Source organism: Mixophyes fleayi, chromosome 2, assembly GCF_038048845.1.
Source record: "Mixophyes fleayi isolate aMixFle1 chromosome 2, aMixFle1.hap1, whole genome shotgun sequence".
Taxonomy (NCBI): domain Eukaryota; kingdom Metazoa; phylum Chordata; class Amphibia; order Anura; family Limnodynastidae; genus Mixophyes; species Mixophyes fleayi.
Window position 1 is genome coordinate 257,576,589 of NC_134403.1, and position 22,668 is coordinate 257,599,256.

General features: G+C 37.3%; 1 protein-coding gene across 1 annotated transcript in view; it reads right to left on the bottom strand.

Moving 5' to 3' along the window:
• GNAI3 (G protein subunit alpha i3) overlaps nucleotides 1-22,668 on the bottom strand; it is a 28,678-nt gene that overhangs the window by 5,492 nt on the left and 518 nt on the right. Inside the window, exons 2-8 of the mRNA XM_075195957.1 lie at nucleotides 11,520-11,562; nucleotides 9,311-9,452; nucleotides 8,972-9,129; nucleotides 8,698-8,826; nucleotides 7,151-7,280; nucleotides 3,146-3,299; nucleotides 2,823-3,020 (exon numbers count right to left, since the gene is read on the bottom strand). Coding sequence (XP_075052058.1) covers nucleotides 2,830-3,020; nucleotides 3,146-3,299; nucleotides 7,151-7,280; nucleotides 8,698-8,826; nucleotides 8,972-9,129; nucleotides 9,311-9,452; nucleotides 11,520-11,562 — 947 coding nt within the window. The 3' untranslated portion in view covers nucleotides 2,823-2,829. The remainder of the gene's footprint in view (nucleotides 1-2,822; nucleotides 3,021-3,145; nucleotides 3,300-7,150; nucleotides 7,281-8,697; nucleotides 8,827-8,971; nucleotides 9,130-9,310; nucleotides 9,453-11,519; nucleotides 11,563-22,668) is intronic.

Here is a 22,668-nt window from a genome sequence, read left to right on the forward strand (position 1 = left end):
ATTTAATAATGTGATTGGGCAGTGTGAAAGTCAAATAATTGAATGACGTTGTTTCAAACAAACATCGATTTAATTGGCTTTATCTGAATACTTTTGCACTCACACATTCATTTGTAAATAGTTCACCTTAATAAATTTCCAGCACATAGTCTTTTATATTCAAATGTAACAGAGTTAATAGTTCAATATAATAATGTTAAAACCACTATTGATATCTAAGGTTCTGGAAATAGGAAATGTATCATGTTTAGTGTCATACTAATCCACTTTTTTACCATCAGACACCCGCTGCAATCGGCTTAGCAATGGTACCTTGCATAAGCTAGTTATTGATGATAAAGGATTAATGCTCAAAATGATATTGTGTTTGGAATACTAATTGACTGGTTTGAACCAGTATTTCGGCGGGCTCCTGAGGAAAGACAACAATTGGAGTGTTGTCCCCCACCCTTGAGAGCATCGTTTAAACAGACCTATGACCTCCATTGTACTGGACTGTCCTAAATCCTGAACCAATGGAAAAATGCCATCACCACTGTTTTTTTTATGTACCAAAAACTGTATATAAACTAGGCACTGTGACCAACATTAGTCTGACCACAGGCTTCAGGACCGAATGACTGTTTGCTGGATCCAGTGTGTTGCATATGTATCGGCTGTACTTTATTTTAATTATTTGTTAAATTTTGCTATTAAATCTCTTTTGTGCATTGAAACCACATTGATCATAGCAGACAATATTTATTGATAGCGACTAAACGAACATAACAGCGGTAGTATGTGACAAGTTGAGAATCCCTTCCCAGTTTGGGGAGCACTACTATAGGCTTCATTACATGATGGGAAAGGTGATCTTTCAGAATGGATAGTCTGAAAGAGCTACAAAAGAGTAGGGGCAATAATACATTGCAAAAGTTTGTAATACTCTGCCGACAGACCTTCCAGTCCCGGGGCCTTATGGGTATTCAACTCTGCTATAATAATTGGGCTGCCCATAATCCATATAATTTGCTTGAGGTTCAAGTGCCTTGAGAGATACAATTATTTAGAGACACAATGCAACAAGTAAGCTGGAAGACATGGTTTGTGTGTAATTATAGGACTACAAAACAATTATGATGCATTACAAAGTTAGTGAGATTTGTAGTCCCATATCTCTACGAAACTGTTAAAATACAAACTTAGTGCACACCTTATAATTGCACAATCACATACTTTAATTTCCCTGTGCTAGTGTAAGATTAGGAAATATAGTGACAATAGTGAAGACCACAAACTGCACATAGAGCAGCTTGAACAGCACTCCCTACAGCCACCAGAGAATTGCAGGAGATGAGTATACATGTCTTGTGAGATAAAGTGACATCTCCACTTGTGTGAGACTGGCAGGAGCAGGGTAGCCCAACAGAACGACATAGTAATAACGTCAAACTGATGTAGAAAGATTTTGTATATGTACATCTATATGAAACAAAATTCATACATCTGACATATAATTTCTTGATTGTATTTGTTCCTTCATGTGTCTACTCAGTACACCATTTCATCCGAATCGTTGCTGAATTGTCTTCATCTGCACAACAGTATGTAACGGTGATTAGATCATGTGCTGCACACAATCATTTTTTCTAAAAGCAGTACACTCCGTAAGGAGTGCTTTTCAACAATTCATGCGCAGTATATGAACTTCATTGGTTTTTTTTTTATCAACAAACAATGTTAGGGGGGGGGGGGGGGAGCGCAACAATGCCCCCAGTCCTGCTGCCGGGTACTATCATGTTGCGAGGTATGCTGCCCTGCTCACAGAGGAAGCTATTATTCATAGCCTCTCTAAAGAAATTGAAGCCAGAAAAAGGGCATGGTGGGTTTGTTTTTGTCAACATGGTGACCAGTACTGGAATTTTGGACTGCAAGTTATTCTAAAAAAAAAAAAAAAAGAAAAAAAAAAAAAAGTATACTGAAAGACAAACCGGAGATGAAGACTTGATACCAAGCTGTTAGACGATAGAAGCCCAGCTGACTGGAATAGCATTATAATTTTGGGTGGGACATCATAAATGGCAACAATGTGACATTAAAACAAGTTTGAAAAACTAAATTGAAACACTTAAAAAAAAAAAAAAAAAATAAAATAAAAAAATACTGCTTATTCCATCAGATCTTTTTTGCTTTAGAAGTGAGAAGACAAGGGGTGTAAATATAGTGAGAGGAGTTGCACTTATAATATATGTTTGTGTTCTAAGGTACCTAAATTGGACAAGAGAACTTTACAACAGTTTGGATGACAGCAGGAGTATCTTTAAATGAATAAATTAAAATGCCACAATGTCAACAAGAGCTGTACAAATGAGATCATGATATTAAGTTTAGAATGTGTAAAAATTTACAAAATAAGCAAAGCCATAAAAAGGAATTTGAGCACTGCTCGCTTACACTTTGCTTGTAATACAATACAATGGCTTTCACACTCTCGTAATGCTCTCTCCTGGTGTTGTCAGTGGAACAACAAATCAAGAATGAAAAAGGTTGTTACACCGTGTCTCACATAAGGTGAAAGATGATATTTGGGTCAGGGCAGTAAACCAAGGTGCACCTTGGTTGTGGAAGAGGAACAGAGGGAGGGGGGGGGGGGGGGTTACTTCATATGTAATCTGTGTGTCAGTAATATAAATTTGATTCCAAACAGTAAAGTATAAGTGTTTGGGTTTTTTTATTACTTGTATAGCATAATATTTTCCGAGTTCTAAAAGAATGTTGGCCCAGAATGTTATCCAGAATGCATTCATCTAAAAACATATACTTTAAATGAACCACACTCTTACCTCCAGACTAATAGAGGCCACACTCCACAAGGTTGCTCTTTATGATAACATCCGTCACTGCGTCAAACACAAACTGCACGTTCTTTGTGTCTGTTGCACATGTGAAATGTGTGTAAATCTCTTTTGTGTCTTTTCTTCGGTTTAGATCCTCAAACTGACATTGGATATAAGCGGCAGCCTCTTCATAAGTATTGGAGCCTTTAGAAGGGAAGTTACAAGAAATGCAGTTTGCTAGATTACTTTTTAATTCAAGTATTGTGAAATTTTGTGACAAACGAAGTGACTATAGGTACTAGTACAACAGGCAAGGCGCTACTATGTACCTGTGTATTCTGGGTAGCAGATTGTCAACGAGCTTCTGCTAATCTTTTCCTCAAATAGGTCCTTCTTGTTGAGGAAGAGGATTATGGATGTGTCAATAAACCATTTGTTGTTGCAAATGCTGTCAAACAGTTTCATGCTCTCATGCATACGATTCTATCAAGGGGAAAAGAGACAAAATATAACCCAGATGGTACCAACTGAAAAAAAACATTTTCATTCCCACCATTCTGCATTTTCTTACACAGCAATGAAGTATTCCTGTAAAATATATACATACACAGATATAAATACATTCATGTGACAAATGTACACCCACTTTGAAATTAAATGAGTATACACATACACACAATAAAATCAGGACATTACGGGGCAAAATTAAATTATTGCAACAAAAGAAATAAGCGAACATGAAGAGGACGTGTGATAAAGTTAGTACACCCTTACTTTTTCCTCATCAATAATGTTAATACGAGCCAGGCGCTGCAAAGCAAGTGCACTTCATTGCCAATGCAAAAGAGAGGCATGTACACTGTTATAAAAATGAATTGTTAGTATTGGGTATTCATCTGAATGAGACTGTCGCCGTAGATGGGCATTAATAATATGATCAAAACTTGCACACTCATGTATTTCAGTTATGATAGAACAGCCTAATAAACAAATTATATTGTTATTAGTATGTATTTATTGTTTACCCATATAGTACATGTATGATATATATACACACTTATTTTTACATAATACACACAGTGGTTGAAGTGGGGGTGTATATGGTGGTATGCCATACCGCCACTTGTCCTACTGCCTGCATTGCAAAACTATCAAATGCCATTTGCTTACATTCCCATTACATTTTCCACTCTGCCACTTCGACCACCTATATATCTATATCTCAAGGACTGTTGGAAAGTATGTAAAATTTAAATCAGGTATAGAAATATATAGTTTTTGTTGTGCTCACAAAAGGAGTGGAAAAATGCCAGAGCATAAAAAGTTGTGCAAAAAAATCTTAGGGATGCAATTTTGAAATGTACTGAAGAAAATATTGTAATAAGTGTTCCTGAAGGACCAGTCATGTCTAGCATATAATGAGTTGTCCTGACGTGGTTAGATTAAAACTGGATCTTGGCAGTATCAACGTAAATTTATTTGGATTTTGGCAGAAGCGTGTAATTCTATTCAACAAAGCAGGCATATATACAGTCAGTACTATGCCAGGGGGAGTGAAGTATGTGCATGGATCGAGAACTATAAAAGGAACATATTCAGCCCGGCCTTCACATTACTGGTGTACAAGAATCATTATTGGGCCCTGTCCTTTTTATTTACGACCTCGTCGATGGCCTAGAAAGTAGGGTGTCCATGTAGGTGGATGATTATTGCTGCTGTTAACAGAGCAGGAAAAGTCACTTGTTACAGAAAGATATAAAACAACTGTAAACTGGACTATGAAATGATAGATGAAAGTGAAGATAAAATGAAGGGTTAAATTATAGAAAGGTTAGAAAAACTAGGATTGTTGGGCCATAGGAAGTGGTTCTCTAGTATAAGTGCGGTTAAGCTGTGGCATTGTTTACCACATGATGTAGCGATGGCACATTCACCAACCGAACTTAAAAATTCATTGGATGCTCTCTTTCAAGAAATTATATGTATAGCTATTAATATGTATGGAAGGGATTATTCCAAGAAATTAATCAAATTGTCATTTCTGGTGTCAGGAAGGAAGATATTTTCACCTGTGAAGCTAGGTCAAATATATGGTCACTTGCGAAAGCCAGTATACATACAGAGGAAAAACAAAAACAAAAAACAAAAAAACGTGGTGCTGAAGACCTTCAGCTACATAATAAAGTATGGCAATCCTTGTCATGTACATGTTTTCCAAACATTTGATAGATTTTCTGCTATTTTGTCACCTTCTTGAATATATTGAGCATTCCAGTCAAACAGAAACTTGGCCAAGTAACACTAACTGCCGAAACCTGCATGGATTTTCTGAAAACTTCATAAAATCACATGATGAATGACATCATTTATGATGTCACTGAAGATACAACACAGAACAATTCAAACATGACATCACTGAAAACATACAATAGCCCTTGTGATATCAAAAATGACATCAGAAGTAAGTCAGCCTGATAAAATAACATTCACTAAAGGAGAGAAAACAGACCTATAAATAGACACTTAGAATATCAAACAATGAAAAAAAAAAGGGCACGATTACACAACACCAATACCTACCAGCAGTATGCACACATTAATGTTTACAAGGAAATAAAATCAATACTTCATTAATATCATGCATACTAGCTTCTTCACAAAACAATGAATTCATACAAACCAGTAAAAGAGTTGACTTTGCCAAGCATAGATTTATACTCACTACTAAAAGCATGTCAATTTGCTGCAATGACTATTTTTAAAATACTTTATGCACAAGGTCTGAGAGTCTCTGCAGCTTGGTTTCTATGGCAAATAAATTAGCATCCTTCTAATTGGTAGTAGCAACCCTTTTCATTTTCATATGAAAACCACATTTTAGTAATTAGTACCAGCACTACATAGCTGGGTCACTGCACCATATGCACATTCTTGACTAATGACCCCTGCTTAGTACACCAATTGCAAAGGGAGTAGTTGTGCCATATATTTTAATCCAGAGGTAGCAAGCCTACACTTGCTCCTGTGATTTTAGGAAGATCTGCAGCATACTATTAGTATTAAACATGGTAACCAGATCTAAATGAATTTAAAGCAGAGTGAGTGAGTGTTTGGGTTGAATATGCTTTCAAACAGGAACAAAAAATCCTTCCTTATACCAAAGACACCAAATCCCAGCACCAAATATTGCAGGGTCTCTTCCAAATCACCTTGGTGCCCATGGTTGCTATGATAATTAATGAGGCTAAGAGGTGGCAACAATACCAACTCCTGTAGGGGCACTGTGTAACATTGAGCCACCCTGTATCATAGCTGCCCTCTCCAGGATGTGTCTGTATGAAGCTAGGTATTTTTAGGCAGGGATAGCACACAAAAAAAAAAAAAGTGATCATAGTTACCCTACCCCTTTAAAAAGCAATAGTCTGTAGCACCGACATGAGAAAACAGAAAATTAATTATTTCATAATCACAAAGGTCAGACTTCAGGCCAGAAAAATAGGCCCATTTCCACAGATGCGTCTGCAAACTGCAATAAACGTGCAGGGGTTCTTACTAGCCACCTACATACCCAACAAGGTGGAAAAAGACAAACTCTCTAGGGACCCTATTTCATGTACAAAGGGTACAAGGGACGCATTATATAACTGTTCCTACGCTTGCCAAACTGGGCTAATCATCATGAAGGCTTTGCATGGAATCACAATATGAAAATCACAGTCAACAGCCTAACGTGTACTCAATGGTGAGTGGATTGCTTTCAGTAGAAGCGGGCATAATAAAGATGGTAGCTCTCTGCTAATTACAACCAACCTTAAAAAGCATTGGGGTTCTCCTAGATAGTCTGGTGCTAGTCGTGGCCAGAAAAACATAAAAGCAACTGAAAATAAGCTGTTACAATACAATGCTCAGTTAAAACTTATCCAAAACATACTCATGTAACATTTAATGTCACTCTACATACAAACATGCACATACACTGGTGACTATAGTTGTACCTGGACTGCTTTAGGTTTACACATTTAATTTACTGCTTATGATGTATTGACACAGCTTTTATTCATGAATTCATAACTTTAGGTCATTGGTTAATAAAAGTATTTAGTCAGAGGATTAGTGATATAGGGTCAAACATGTTCAAACTAAGATTCTAGCCAATAATTTGATTTCCACTGTCAACATGTAAACAGAACATGCATGTTGCCATGGCAATCAAGGATAGCTATAAAGGCTTTATATTCTGTATATTAGTTTCTGAATGCCCTGCAAATGCAACAGAAGGAAATAAACACATTATGCAAATGAGTAATTTACGCTGTTATGAATCCCTTGCTTACCATCTCTTCATCTTCAGCCAATAGTAAATCATAGTCGCTGAGCGCCACACAAAAAATTATAGCAGTTACACCTTCAAAACAATGAATCCATTTCTTTCTTTCTGACCTCTGTCCTCCCACATCGAACATTCTGTGACAAAGCAAAAAGGACAAGGATATATAGCTGCTGAGCTTTGACAGATGTACTTACGGCATTATCCTGTGCAAGGTATGAAAAACTTTCATTCATGAAAAGATGCAGATGATCATTTTAGTAACAATGAGGTAGCCTATGGAACAGGGTGGAAATGGAAGAGTCACAATGCTCTATCCGGCCAATTCAATTAGCTGCGATCTTCCTCAGAACAATGCGCCCGCAAGATTTTTAGAGAAATCTCCAGATTTTTTCTTGTTCCTCATAGAACGATTAGCAGATATTTTACCAAAGTAACAATAAAAATTTGCAGACGCCACGTTCTTAAAAACATTGCAGCTAATTGAATTCCCCGATGACTTGGATTCAGATTAAGTGTTGTGTTAGGAGGAACAGTGATAAAAAAGTCAGACCGCCACAAAGAATCTTGTGGCAGTACAACGTAAATCAGGCCCACCGCATCATGTCACTGTTTCACTCCACCAACATTTAAAACACCCACCGCCATCACTCAGGCAAAATTAAGCTGTGGCATGCCTGAGGGGTGCCGGGCTGTGCCCTGGAGCAGGGAGCACAGCAGATTGAGCCCTCTTTACGAGTCCCCTCTGGACAGAGGAACTGGTTTCTTTTTTTTTTTTTTTTTAAAACAACTTTTTGTAAAGTGGACTTGTCTTCTTAATCACACTAATAGTAGGAATTTCTAAACGCTGCAATTTTACTTCAGCCCATGAAGATATCAGGGAAACACAAACCTTTGTGCAGCAACATTAGAACAGGTTTCTAAACTAGTAACTTAAACCATTCATCAGGGTTCACATTAAATAGAGTATGTACTGACATGTTCAATCCACTTACGTATATCTCTCGATCATACTCTGAAGGTGTAATTGTCCCTGTCATCGGATCAATTAAGGGCTATACCCCTCCTTAGGCAGTAATAGCAGAATTGATATTGTCAAGCTATTTAAGGGAATTACTCTTCTAACCGTCTCAAATGCTTCTTTTGTTTAATTGTACAGGCTGTGCGCAAATTCAGTGGGTTGTATATATCCATTTGCTGCCTGCTTGCAATTTGGTTTGTCAGACCCTGATAGTGCCCCAAATTACAGGATACAATACACCAAAATTAAATCCAGCCTCTTCTCAAAGCTGTTCTATTGTGAGATGATTAGCTTACATTAATAATATTGACAAGGAAGAGTGGAGATTATGGCATATAGGACAACAATGGCTCTCTAATGAATGAATCTTTGCAGGAAGACTTATTGAAGGAATAATCTCAATGAGAGGCTTAATAAACAAAAGGACTAGACTGTAAATGGGATATTCCTGTTTTACCGAAAAGGAAAGCACTATAACATTTCACTGACCTTTAAGACAAATCAGACATAACAGGACAGTGTAAATGACTCACTTGAAATAAAGGTCCTTAAAAGTGAAATGCGTCTCCACAATACCCGTAGTTTTGACACGCGTCCGAAGCACGTCTTGCTGTGTAGGAATGTAATTAGCCTGTGAGATCCTGTCCAGATCATTTAGGTAGCTTTAAAAAAAAAAGATTAATTATTAAGCATATGCTAAAAACAATACAATTAATAAGAGACCTATAGGCAAAGATTAGCCCATCACAACGGACTAAATTAAATGTCATACCCGCATTTCCCTGAAACCCCATTTTGTACGCTTACTATGAGGCAGAATCATTAAGCTGGTATTCACGGGAGCGACTGAAACATGCCTGTACTCCAGCATCTTTCCACAGCCTCCTAATAACACCTGCAAGCTCTGGGGAGAGAATACCTTCCTCTGCTGTACTGGCTAACACAAAGAGCTGACGGGCATCATCCTAAAGAAAAAAAGAGAAATACAAAAGCCATTTACAAAAAAGACTTAAAGTGTGCCATTGGGGAAAAAAAAAGGAAAATAGAAAAGCGATAACTGTAGGGCTAAGAGATCAGAGTCTGCATGCTTTAAATCACTAAAAATAGCAGTGGCACATGTAATATCATAAAAGACTTATTCCTCACAGCTCTGGTCACGTCTCCAAAATCGATCTTCAGCCTCCCCATAGCTCGGATTATAGCAATTATAGACTGAATGGTGTTACTGTAGACAACCACTTTATACTGTTTGCACTCCTCTTCTGAGTATCCATCCTCATGAATAATTCTAGAAACCACAACAAGTACATTAGAGTGCTCACACATGCATTTTGTATCTCACATTAAACATTTGTTAGTATTATCATGGCGAAAGTACTTGTCACAATCAGAACATCAAAAATTACAGCATAATTGAAGATACTTACTTTTTGATTACCACCTTATATAGTTTATACCCATATTAGTAATGTCTCGGCAATTCCATAAAAAGAAAGGAAGGAGTAGGATTAAGTAAAAATTTGTACGTTTCAAAAGAGAGGTGGATCGGGACACAAACTTCTTGCTCATCTGCAAAACGTTCCAAACAAACTAGTAATGGTTCCACCTTAAATTTAAAAAATGATGAGTGCCCTACAGTTCCGTGATGAAATAGACAGTCTAAACAGACATTAGCGCTATACAAATCCCAGATGGCAAGTGGTAAGGTACGATTGCCCGGCTGGGCTTATTAACTCCACATGACAGACTTGTGAATGGCAACTGCGTTAGGATATTCTATGTGAATGTAACGGATATCTAGTAGATCCATGTTATGAGAGTGTGCATAAAACAGAGAATGGGATTCAATTTGGTCACTAATTAGATTTTGGATAAGTATAGAGGAGTTTTTTGCTCACATACTATACTTACGTAACATATGCATGAGCGATAGATATCTATATGTTTATTCATATTTTTTATGTATTTATTAACAAACACTGTGCTGAAGGATTTAAAGTTTCGTTTTTATTTACTATTGGCTTGTTTTTCACATGACCATCACACAGCAGTGCCTGCTTGTTACTAAACTGAAGAGTATATAAGGATCTTACAAGCATGGCTGTTTCGTTATCACGAGCTGTATGAAATTTTTTCCTCTGAAGAATTGCCTAGAAGGCAAAGAAACGCGTTAGTAATTTTTGGGATGCGATATGCAATACAATTCAATTAATTCTATCAGAATCATGGAAATTGCATGTTAAATTGGAAGTTCGAATGAGATGGGCTTAGATCAGCAAGGTCCGAATGATTTACGTTTTACATGTACTGCTGTTTCCCGATAATTTCTTGGTCTGTTGAGGTTTACTTCATTGGACGGGCTGTTCCTCATATACATATCTTCTCCGGGGCATTGATCAGTACATTTCAGTACGTTGCTGCCATTTACAAGTCAGTCACGTGGAGTTAAAACAGCACATCTGGGCAATCCAATATACCTTACCACTTACCATCTGGGATTTGTACAGTGGTAATGTCTGTTTAGACCGTATCCATTTCTTTCATCACGGAACTGTAGGACACTCATCATTTTCTCTGGTCCACCCACTGACTATGCATCCATAGCCATAGGCTATGTATCACTCTACGAATGTAACTTACATCGCAATGTTCTATCTTCACAGCAGTCGTCCTTGGACATTTCAGTTCGAGACACATTTTATTCCCCAATAAGGAATAGACTTTTTATTTTTATTTTCTTTCAATTTAATTTTAAGTATATTGTATTTGTTTGATATGTGAATTAAATTTTCATTATTCATTCAGCAACGTGTTTGATCTCAAATAAAAAAAACTAAGACAGCGCTGAAATTGATTGTTTGCTTGCATTCCTTCTTAGGGCCACACAGCCGTTGAGAGCTGCGTTACTCATTGGGTATTTGATAAAATATTTGTTATTATTATTTTATCTATTGCCATACGATGCGCCAATTGGATCAAGACAGTTGGAAGTCACAGTTCTCCAAATTCTGTTTCTCTCTTCTGTGTTATACAGCTGGCAGGGTCCCCCTCCCACACACTCCCACCAGACTCCGTATACTCCAGTTTGTCTCACAGAACCCCACCCCCCCCCCCCCCCAAAAAAAAAAAAAAAAGTTGCAGCTACGTTCTGAGAGTCATACAATACCAGAATCAGCAAAGTCATACAAACCTTTACTCATAGCCAGTACAGAGACAACACACACGTTATGCCTAGTACATGCATTTAATGAATGCATTAAAGGTTTAGATATCATAGGCAAGTAGCCAGTTTAGCACCTGGATGTAAGTAAGATACAAGACATCAATGGCACGGTACTGTGGCAATGGAACTTACTTCATCTGCTTCACAATTGTGCTTTTCCCAGACTCTCCAGCACCTGTAAGACAAAACGGAAATAACATTATCATCACAGGTTTTGCGGGGGTTTTTTTTGGTTTTTTTTTAGGATTGGTTAAATGTTTCCTCAGCATAACTATCTGTTGCAACTTATTCTATTAACAGTTAGGTGAACTACCAAGAACTGTAATTTGACATCTACTGATTACATTGCATGAGCAACACTAAACACCTCTAAACTGCAAAAAAACTTTTTGCAGTTTAGACTAATTATTCCTTAAAATGAGGTTTAGTCCTGTCCAAGACACCATACTGCTAAAATAGTAGTAATTCCTTTTACATTAATAACCATCTCTAATAGGAATCATTCTTTTTAGTTTACAATCTGTGCTCCATGGGCCGACGTTAGAGCAGAAGCCTTCAGTTACACTTGCTTCCTCTTTTGGCAGTTTGTGATCATGTGTGTTTGCTCTGTGTGGAGTAAGTGGCTTTCCCACTGTGTAGCTAAAATGTAAAAACAAATAAATAACAGGATCCTAGACAACAAGGACTCTTATTCTAGTTATATTCAAAAACCTCTCCTCATATAGATGCATGTGCAGGATTGGTTTTTGAAAACAGAAGTTGAAAAATACGAAAAGCCATTTTCCCTTCCTGATAAAACAAGTTTAACATTTGTAACTATATATGGTTAACAGAAAAGTGCTGCATATGGGTACTACATACAGACGTTTATAAACAAAGCTTGTTTGAAGCTTAAACAAAATCTTGTCCTCGCTGTAACAGAGTTAACTTACCCATCTTTAAGCAACCCAACAGCATGATGTACTGTGTACTTTAGTGAACAGTACCATACATGCCAGTCTCTTTGAGGTCTAAAACACAAGTTAACTCTCAAATCGCTTGCAGAAGCTTACATACTGACAAATGCACCAACATCAATGAAAGGTACACATATTCAGTGCTATGGGGCCCTTGTATTCATAGAGGCTATGGCAGTAGTAGCATACAGTAGCTGTTTTGAATTATATAGCTCCAAGGTGCTGCATCATGATCTAGAGACCCAGGCAGACACATTGTAATACCATTCAGAGACCCTACAGGGATATGATCTGTTCGTAATGTTGGCGTTTAAAGGAATGTAGGGTTTGGTGAGAACATCAAGCTTATAGAACCTGCAGGTGGTAACCGCAACCGTTACCAGTTGGAAACAGGGCTCCCCAGGAATGCCCAATGGCTGAGCAAGGGTGGCAAGGGAACCAGATGGGAGTTTAAAAGGAAATTGAAGTTTGCAGCATGAATGGCCATAAAAAAAACCAAGTGAAATGTCCCAAGAATTAGCTGATCAAAAACAATTCAATCATTTTAGCTCACGCCCAAAATACTGTCATCAACGCATTTAACATGCATTAGTATCTTATTAACATTGGTAAAGTCACAACTGAGAGGAGTGGGGGGTGAGGAGGAGGGGAAGATATTGGAGGTAAGCCCAATATCCATGTCTGAAGATAAAAAGGGGATGTCCAAAACAGAAGTTCCCTTTTCATTTGAGCTTTCATTACAAGACACTGTCCTATATTTAGACTACAAAACAGAAACTTTTTTATGATAGGGATTCTTTTAAACATGTTATATATACACACACACAAAAGAATTACCTCTTTTCATAACTCAGTTTCAAACCGTAAACAATAACAGGTACAAATAATTATCCAAAAATGCTAGTTAATTTGAATAAAGGGCTCTTAAGACTTATAACGCAACAATTACTATCCTCTATACCTCACTACAAATGTAAATATTTAAACCAGTTCATAAATTAAAAAACATCCTGGTTTAAGTTTCCTGGAGGGGGCCTGGAGAAAGGCGTTGCCGGCATTAGGACACGTACATAGCTGGTTTTCCTGAGTACATGACAGGGAGGAACACATTTTCGTTTGTGAAGGAGAAGAATTGAAACCTTATTGTTTTCATACAAAGCTGTGTTGCAACGCCTTTTACTGAAAGAGGAAGGTGACCCATTACTTACTTCATGTTTTCAGACATTTAAGAAAAACAAATGTCTCAGATTTTAAATTCCTGTAGTTCATAACAGCCCCGAAATGAGAGCTCTGCCAGATAGTTAGTCACTGATCAAAACTAGCAAACCTACGTTAAAGCCATAGCATAATCATTTATATAGCGCCACCAACTACACAGCGCTGTACAGAATATTTGTCATTCACATCAGTCCCTGCTCCATTGGAGCTTACAGTCTAAATTCTCTAACACACACTAGTGTTATTTTTTCTTATTTTGGCAGCAGCCAATGAACCTACCAGTGTGTTTTCAGAGTTTTGGAGGAGCACCAGGAAAAAACCCACACAAACACAGGGAAAACATACAAATGCCACACAGATAAAGCCATGGTTCCAAAACCAAACTCATGACCCCAGCGCTGTGAGGCAGAAGTGCTAACCACTAAGTAACTGTGCTGCCCACATTTGCTTTCGATAATATGTCAGTCACTGCCCAAATTGGACACATATGTAGGTAGTCAAACTACCTGGCACGCAGGATGAATGACCTCCAACGTCACTGGGTCCTATTAGTGTAGCTAGGTCACACACAGGCCGATAGCGGTCATCGTTCTACCACATTTACCAACATACCTGACAATACCCTCAATCTGGATCATCAGACATTGCGATCACTGAGGCCAAAAGATAAAAAATTACACACACACACACACACACAAATGTCTAATACCGACAGTTTTGTTCTTAGGGTGTAGCCAGTTTTGCTGATTTTTTTTTTTATTTTATTTTTTTTAAACACACCCATAAATGATCTTCTTATTACAGGTACAATCTTATAGGTCAAATGAGTAAATCTCTTCAGGCAAATCATTTTATTGAAGGCATTGTGCAATTTCACATTAACTGTGAGCACGATTATAAATCAGAGTCAACATCCAACAAATTAATGATTGTTTAAATGTAGGATACAGGCATCCCCTCCTCCAAATTAATGTTATGGTAAACAGCCCTATCAAAAGCTATTTCCCTAGGACATGTTTTCAGACAGGAAAGTGTTAAAATCTGTGCCACCCCCCCACCCCCCTCCTTTCCACTGGCTGTTGGCACCCCAGAAGCTTCTAGGGCAGCTGTGCTATTGTTCCCAAACAACTAAGTTTCCTTGTTGCGGCAAGTTAAAACCTCCAGAACAGCTACATGGAGCGATACAACCATTACATACAGGATACACATCTGTGTGGGCAGAGGGGGGATATGGGTGCACAAGGAGGTTTGAGGGAAAAGTTATAACGTGCTTGGTATGGGCACAGAGAATGCAGTGATAGAAAGGGAGAAAAAAAAAAAAGTAGATATACACTTAAGTAAAGGAAAGAAGAGTATTGCAAACGAGCTAAGGCATAAAAGGGTAAATGGATGGGTGTGATATGAATTCACAGCACTGACAATGCCAACAGTTTATAAGTACAAAATAACAGCGAAAAGTATAATAGCGACAAGATGACAATATCAATTTACCATACAGCAGGCAGTCGTCATGTCCGACACCTTTAATTATGTACAGATGCAAAACCTGAGTTTCATTAATAGGCTAAAGTGGCGATACTCGGACCCACTGCCTGTATTACATTATACAGGCAGTGGTTCCGTCTATTGCCGCTTTTAAAAAATGCCCTTTTCACAGTGTCTATTAGAAATGACGTCATTTCTTCATGTACATGCAATTTTCATCTGTACAAATTACAGGTGCCGGACATAATGACTGCCTGGTATATGGCAAGTCGATTTTGTCATCATGTCGCAGTTATACTTTTCGGTGTTATTTTGTAGTTGTAAACTCTGCCGGCATTATCTGTGCCGATAAAACCACTACCACCAAAATGGACAGGATGCCTGGGTTTTCAAAGGGGAGCTGGGGAAAATTAAGATTTGTACTATTATCATCCAACTCCTGCTCCAGCTTTTCTATGGTTTGCCGTTTATTCTGCTCCAATTACCCTGGACAGGAAAATTGAGTTTATACTCGCTTATGTAGAATGGCTGACAAACAAAGTTAATCATTTCAACTATAAAATGCATTACAGAATACAAACAAATGTCAGCAGAGCTTACTGGGGCTATTTCAACACGGATAGCCAATTACCAACTTAAAATATGATTTAACAACAAAAAACATAACTTCTAATTTTTCAATTTTATGTCTGGTTCTACAACTGAAGTGAATATTTAATCCTTCACATCGCTCCCTGCCCTACTGGAGCTTGCATTCTAAACTCTCTACCACACAAAAACACGCTAGCGTCCATTTTCATCAGCAGTCAATTAACCTACCAGTTAAGAGGAAACCCACGCAAACATGGGAGAGCATAAAATTACATACATATAGTGCACTGGTTGGCAAGAATACCAGTGGATTCCACTTTCAATGGCTATGAATTACTAAGATGGATAATATATTGGAAATAACTGAAATATTTTTACCCAACCATGTTCTCCATTTTAATCATATAAAGCAGGTTTCTTTGCCAGGGAGCAAGCGCTTTCTGTCTTGCAATACTTAGAGGCTCTGCAGAACTGCTCCATATGTGTATTGCCAACTTCATATAAAAAGCATGCTTAGTGATATAACAATCTAACTAAATTGCTCAGCAACGTGAGATTTTTGGCCTGTATTAGAGCCACTTTGGACAGAGTTCAGAAATGTGGGACAATGCTTCACCTGCCATTTTACCTTTTAACAAATCTACGACGGAATGTCAAAGTGTAACAGATCAATTTGTTTTGTCTTAATGCACAAAACATACATTTAGCAGTCCTTTGATTACCGTATGTAAAATAAAAAGAAAAAAAATATCAGAAAACAAAAAGGAATAGCTACAGGCAGACCTTTTTTTTTTAAAAAAAACATATACTTCTGGGGATGGAGTGGTAGCAGAGTGGATAGCATTGCTGCCCCAGAGCATTTGGGCCATGGATTTGGTATGTTCTTCCCATGTTTACGTGGCTTCGATCAAGTGCTCCATCACCACACAGGTGCTTTAAATGCACAATGACCTGGCAGAGTAACAATTATATATAAGAGAGCCAACAAAAGGGCTGGTCTTCAGGCTCAACCAGAGCGCCAGGATCAATGATCCAATTCAGCAGTTTGGTGCAGAGGCCAAATATACATATCACTTCTTGGTCTTAAGACACAGAGGGCAATCGACTGCGGTCGGCTTCTGTGCACAGTCTTCTTCCCACCAAATTTAATATTTTAGCTATTAATGGCCCAAACATTTGAACAAATTATTAGCAGATCCCAAGGTCAGTTTGGGTCCACACGCTCTAGACCAGCTTCAATATATGTGTGATTGCAATGTGTACCATCACTAGTGTTTTATTTTGGACATTTGCCTTGATCACTGTCTTCCTGTTTTGGGCAGAGCATGAAGAGTAACTTCACTAAAAAAAAAAAAAAAAAAAAAAAAAAAAGCTTTGCATACCAGAACGGTTGCTGTACAACACTACTTATCTGAAGCATGCAATCTTTTCTACATAGAGGGAGGATGCAGAACTGCAAATCAGAATTATATGACCATGAAATTTATAATCTGTACAGTATGTCCTTGCAGCAACCCTGCTATTAACTTAGGCAATGCAAGCACAAACATCTCACCTCACATGTTGAATTTTGTAAATTACAAAATTCTTTGTAAATTAACAAAAAGGCTAATACTGAACAGGCTGGACATCTTAATTCCCATGTGTTAGGCATAACTCTCCTATTGCATAGCTAAATCACACTGCTGCACCGATATACACACGGCATACAAAAAAAAAATGCAACAGATCCTCTATACTAGGTATCTTAATCGGAGTTGTGGTGGTGGAATCACTGCTGCCAATGGACACAGCCTCTGCAAACAAAAAAACTTGAAGCAAACAACCAAAAACAGAGGTACAATTGAATCAGATAGGGAATTGGATTGTACCACTATTAGAAAAATATCAAATTCAAACAAGAACCAAAGACAAAATGTTTGCTTAATTTGAGGCCCTTTAAGATTAAACTACAATTAAAAAGGCAATTAAACTACAGCCAGAACATCTGTCATTCTACAATAACAAAGTTAAAAATTAAAATACCTTTTAAACATGCATCTGATGTCTGCTGCCCTCCTAAAAATCATTATCTCCTTTATAAAATTCCTCAACATTGGAGCCCAGTATGGATGACAGTCGCACACACAGACTCAGACTCTCAGTATGTCATGTGAAGGCAGAGGGGGAGGATTTTACAGTGCACAGTGCAGACAGAGCAACAAAAAGGGGTGTTTCAAAGCATCTCTGCTCACTATATAGTGTGCCATAGGCCTGTGGTTGCCATAGTAGTAACAACACTGGAAACTCTGCAGAATTCTAGATCATTAATACCAACCCGAAGAAACAAACCAAGGAAAATAATTACCAAGATTCTTCTGGTCTATCTTGCCTCTACAAGTACCAAAACTATCTGAAATATTAATGGGTTTCCTTAATTCAAAGTTTAAAGCGGGAGTGTAGGATTAGGAGGCACTGAAGAGGTTCAGTCCTTAAGATAAATAAATAGCGGTAAACTTAGGCATTCTGGGTAGGCAATTCCAGTGATCTGCCCATAATAAATAAAAAAATAGCAGTATAAATGTTTAATATTCCGTAAAAAGGAAGGGTACCTATATACATAGTTTATACTATTTATTGTTCTAACAATGTTAGTTTGATTGTTAGACATACTGTAACTTTAACCAGTAAACTAAACAGCTTTCTGCAGATACACTCTAAATATAGTCAAACTTCTTCTCAACGTGAATCCATTGTAATGTTAAAATATTATTAAAAAAAACAAACAAATGAGAATACATTTTTTACACCATCAATGGGCAAAATTCAAAACAGCTACAATACATAAAATGCTAAGCTGGAGAAGTGACCGGTGTAAATGCCTACAATGGGCACACCTATCCACAAGCGCAGCATGTAAAGACTAAATATATATATCTACAGGAAGGGGACCTATTTGCTATTCAGACAGGTCTTTTGTCAACTACAGGCTACTCAAATAAGCACCCAGTTCATCCTGGAAAAGCTCTGATAGGTAGAGTGATTAGCATGCTAAACATTCTAGCAAGTGTGCCAATTGTGATCAGTGCCACCCCTCCTCTCTCCTAAAACGCTGTAAGACAGTAAGAAGCACTGTTGTGGAGGATGGGGCTGGCAAAGGAGTGAATATGTGCTACCCAGTGATATTAATAGGCATCCTTAGCCCAGGCAAAAAAGATTTCTTATTTTAGGTTTCGAGCTCCATGTGAGCAGTGGAGTATATCCTGCTACTTCATTGCAGACAGCTACAATAACATCCTTTAGTCTTTATAAAAAGGGTCTAAAAAGTTCTCAAACAAGATTAAGAATACCAGCTATGCCCTTCTAGGGGACTTGATTAATGGCACAAAATATGTTTAAACTTCATTTTGGGTCGTTCCATGCAAAGATAAAGTTGTCTTGCCTATTAAATATAGACAGATATAAAAGTGGTATGGAGGTGCCAATAACTGTTTTTAATGTTACCTTGCCCTAGAGTTTCTTTGTTTTCATCTTTAACCCATAATCCCCTTAACTACTTCTAAATCTTAATTGTGTGTGATGAAGCTTGGGAAGTAGTTTAGAATTAGGGGCGTAGTCTAACCATTGAGGACACGGTCAAGTTCAAACAATGAGAAGAGGTATGAGAGCAGACAAAAGGGAAAACAAGCTTAACTTGCCAAATAGAATTGCTAGTAGACAGAAAACACAAAACAAAGTCTGAAAAAAAATAAAAAAAAATAGGTTATAGCACTCACACATGGGTGACACTGGCAAGGCAGGTGGGCTTTACATTCCCACAGGCCTCTTTTTCCATCTTTCCCCAAATCCACTTTTCTTCCAACAAAGGGACAGTGAGCAGACTGATATATAAACTGGGAGAGTGAGGACAGATGATATAGTATTTGGAGGCAGAGTATGAGGATATTGATGCGAGTAATGTAAAGATGTGCATATGGCCAACATAGGACAATCTAGTGCATATATGGAGTTGTTTGTGACATATATGGAGTTTGTCAATGGCATAACATATAGGAGCTTATGGAGTTTGTGAGATATACATATAGTTATGGAGTTTGTGAGGTACATGTGCGATGCATACAGGACTATGGAGTTTATATTTATGGAGCAAATAGGAATGGGAGTACTGTACGTTACAAGGGAAGCTGTGGTTCGCACTGTGCTTAAGAATGGGATCTGTATTTGGAATTGTAATGGTAACCAATACATTCACATACTTACCATCTATGCTTATCTGTTTCATGTACGTATAAGATTGCTATTGAAGATTATATCAATAAGAATATATATATCTTAAATGAAGCTCTAAATCTGTGTGCAGTCTTTCCTAATATAAGTATCAGTCACTGATGTATAATGTATATATGGTTATGTTGTCATACTGTATAAATGGATAGCAGAATCTGTGTGCAAGTGGCTGGAAGGAAATTATATGTTCTGTATATATTATTGTATCCTAGACAAGGGACATACGTCTAACACAATGTTAATTCTGAGCAGAAAAGGAACTGTATTTCTAAGTAAGCTGGAATCCACCTGTGTGGTTAATTAATGGAATTAGTTATTAAATGGTCATAATGTATTTACTTTGTCATTAGCCCTTCTTTTACAGTTTCTCAGCCACTCATGCTTCCAGGATTGTGCTAAAGAAAATAAAGCCTGTGGACAGTGTCTGCTACTGTGTCTATTAGTAACCCCGACAACTGTATACTGTATTTATATCCATGTAAACATTGCTGTAGCATTGCCTGCCTGAATTCACTTTTCCGTTAATACACATCTTAAACCCTAATAACATTGACTGCAACAAAATACAATTGTTTTCAGTATCAGTTTTTAGTGTTGCTAGCTATTTAAGTTTATTCTGCTGTATTTTTTTATTTGCACCTAACAGCTACATAGTACTTGTCATTAGCTATAATCTAAACAGGCAAAACACTAGATCAACCGTTGTATCTGTCTAAATACACCAACTAGCGTACAAACACTTTTCTCTCTACTAGAACTTTAGTGCCATTACATATCTAAATGGAGAAAAAAAAAAAACAGACACTCCATTGTGATCTCAACAAATTTGTTTTTTTCCCCAATACACTGACTGACAAAAACAGAAAAAAAAAAACTTTCTGCATTTGTCATTAACTATCTAGGTGTAGGAATACGCAGGCGATTAATTTCGATATCAACTAAAGCATTTGTTAGAACGCTACAACCAGAAAATGTACATAATTTTAGTCATACCCAAATCTAGAAAGTCAATTCTTTGGGCACTGCCAAGAGACACTTACACAAATCAAGCGTCAGAGAGGATCAAAATGGCACCCTTTGCAGAGGCGCAAAAGTCTGCAAAGGATTATGGAAGAAGTATGGAGGTATGGACTCTGTACAGAGGTGTACTTAGTTTTGTGGACTAATGCTAAATAAAAATTTGGTGCATTATATACTACTGTATCTACACAGCAAATCTGTTCTACAAAATGAAGGGCAATAAAAATGTAGATAACTCAATCCCTGGACAATACAATTCTCAGAAGATGAACATTTTTAAAGGTTAGAGTGCCTTCAGAGCTCTTTATGATGACATTTCAGAGAACAAGGAGATGTAAACATGAGTTTTAATGAATAAGGTGAAAAAAGACTTTCAACTGCTGACCTGAAAATTGCAAAATTGTTCACGTTGATGCAACAAGAAACATTTTAAGCAAGTTCTCCTTCCGGTTGATAAGACACTTCCCTATTATAATATGGCATGCAACATGCCAGAGTCATACAATTAAATGAAAATATACTGTATTAAAAATACAGTTGAATTTTTAGACTGCTTTCTGTAAACGCTACAGCATAAATTATATATTGCTCCCAAACTAAAATGAATGCAAAAACTAAGACCGATTAAGAAAAAAAATTATTTCCAACAACATGTACCTATATATCCTTATACTCTATCTGAAAAAATTACTTATTTTCAAACAAAGGTATAAATATCAAACCTTTACTTTTAAAGGCTAACCACCACTTTTTTCAAACATCCTATGTCTAAAAAGTAAAGTCTAAACAGTCTGCTGAGCTAGTTTCAAATTTCTTGCTGGTTGTCAGAAGCTGAACAGGTACTACTACGTCCCACCTGAAGTTAGGGAAGGCAAACTATCACTTTATATTAACGCTGCTAGTCTAGATTCCCTGAAGGAATGACTTGGCGGCGGGCTTCCCAAGTGATTTACACTTGCACTCTGAATCCTCTGATGCTGAGGACGTTCATAACAACCAGCAAGAAGCTTGAAGACAGGTACATGTGGCTGTCTAAGTTACTTGTAACCTGAGAACATAATGATGTAGATGGGTGTATTATATTAAAAAACAGTTAAAGGGAAAACAATAGAAACAAGGAGGAACAAGTGGAGTAAGCCCCCCCCCCCCCCCCCAAGCAAAAACGGTGTGGCTATTTGTGGGAAAATAATGAAATATTTTATTGAATTTAAAATCCTTATTTGATCAATGAGGAGAGCTCAACAAAAAAATAGTATACAAAGTCCCCCCAAAAAAATACAATAAGGACTTGCTGATTAAATGTCAAAAGACCAGTAGGCACAACTATATATTTTACTTAGCAGTCACATTTTCCATGGACAGTGCAAAAAAGCAGCATCCATTGCATGCTGTTTCAAAATTATATAGTTAACTGTATAAATAACATTACTAAATATTCCATTAAATAACATTATGCAAACTGGTAGCCTGTTACTGAATCTGGAGTCGTATTTGCAAAAACAAAGAGCCCTGTACGTAAAAGGAAAACCAAGTAAGATTATACATCTCAAACAAGACAACTTGCCCATGACATTTCAAGGTAAATATTTTGCAAAACACAAACCGACTTGTAAATATTATATATATATATATATATATATATATATATATATATATATATACATACACACACATACGGGATACACAGAGAAAGAACAACTACATTTAGGTATAGCAACTTTTGGGTGGAACCATCAGTTCCGAGT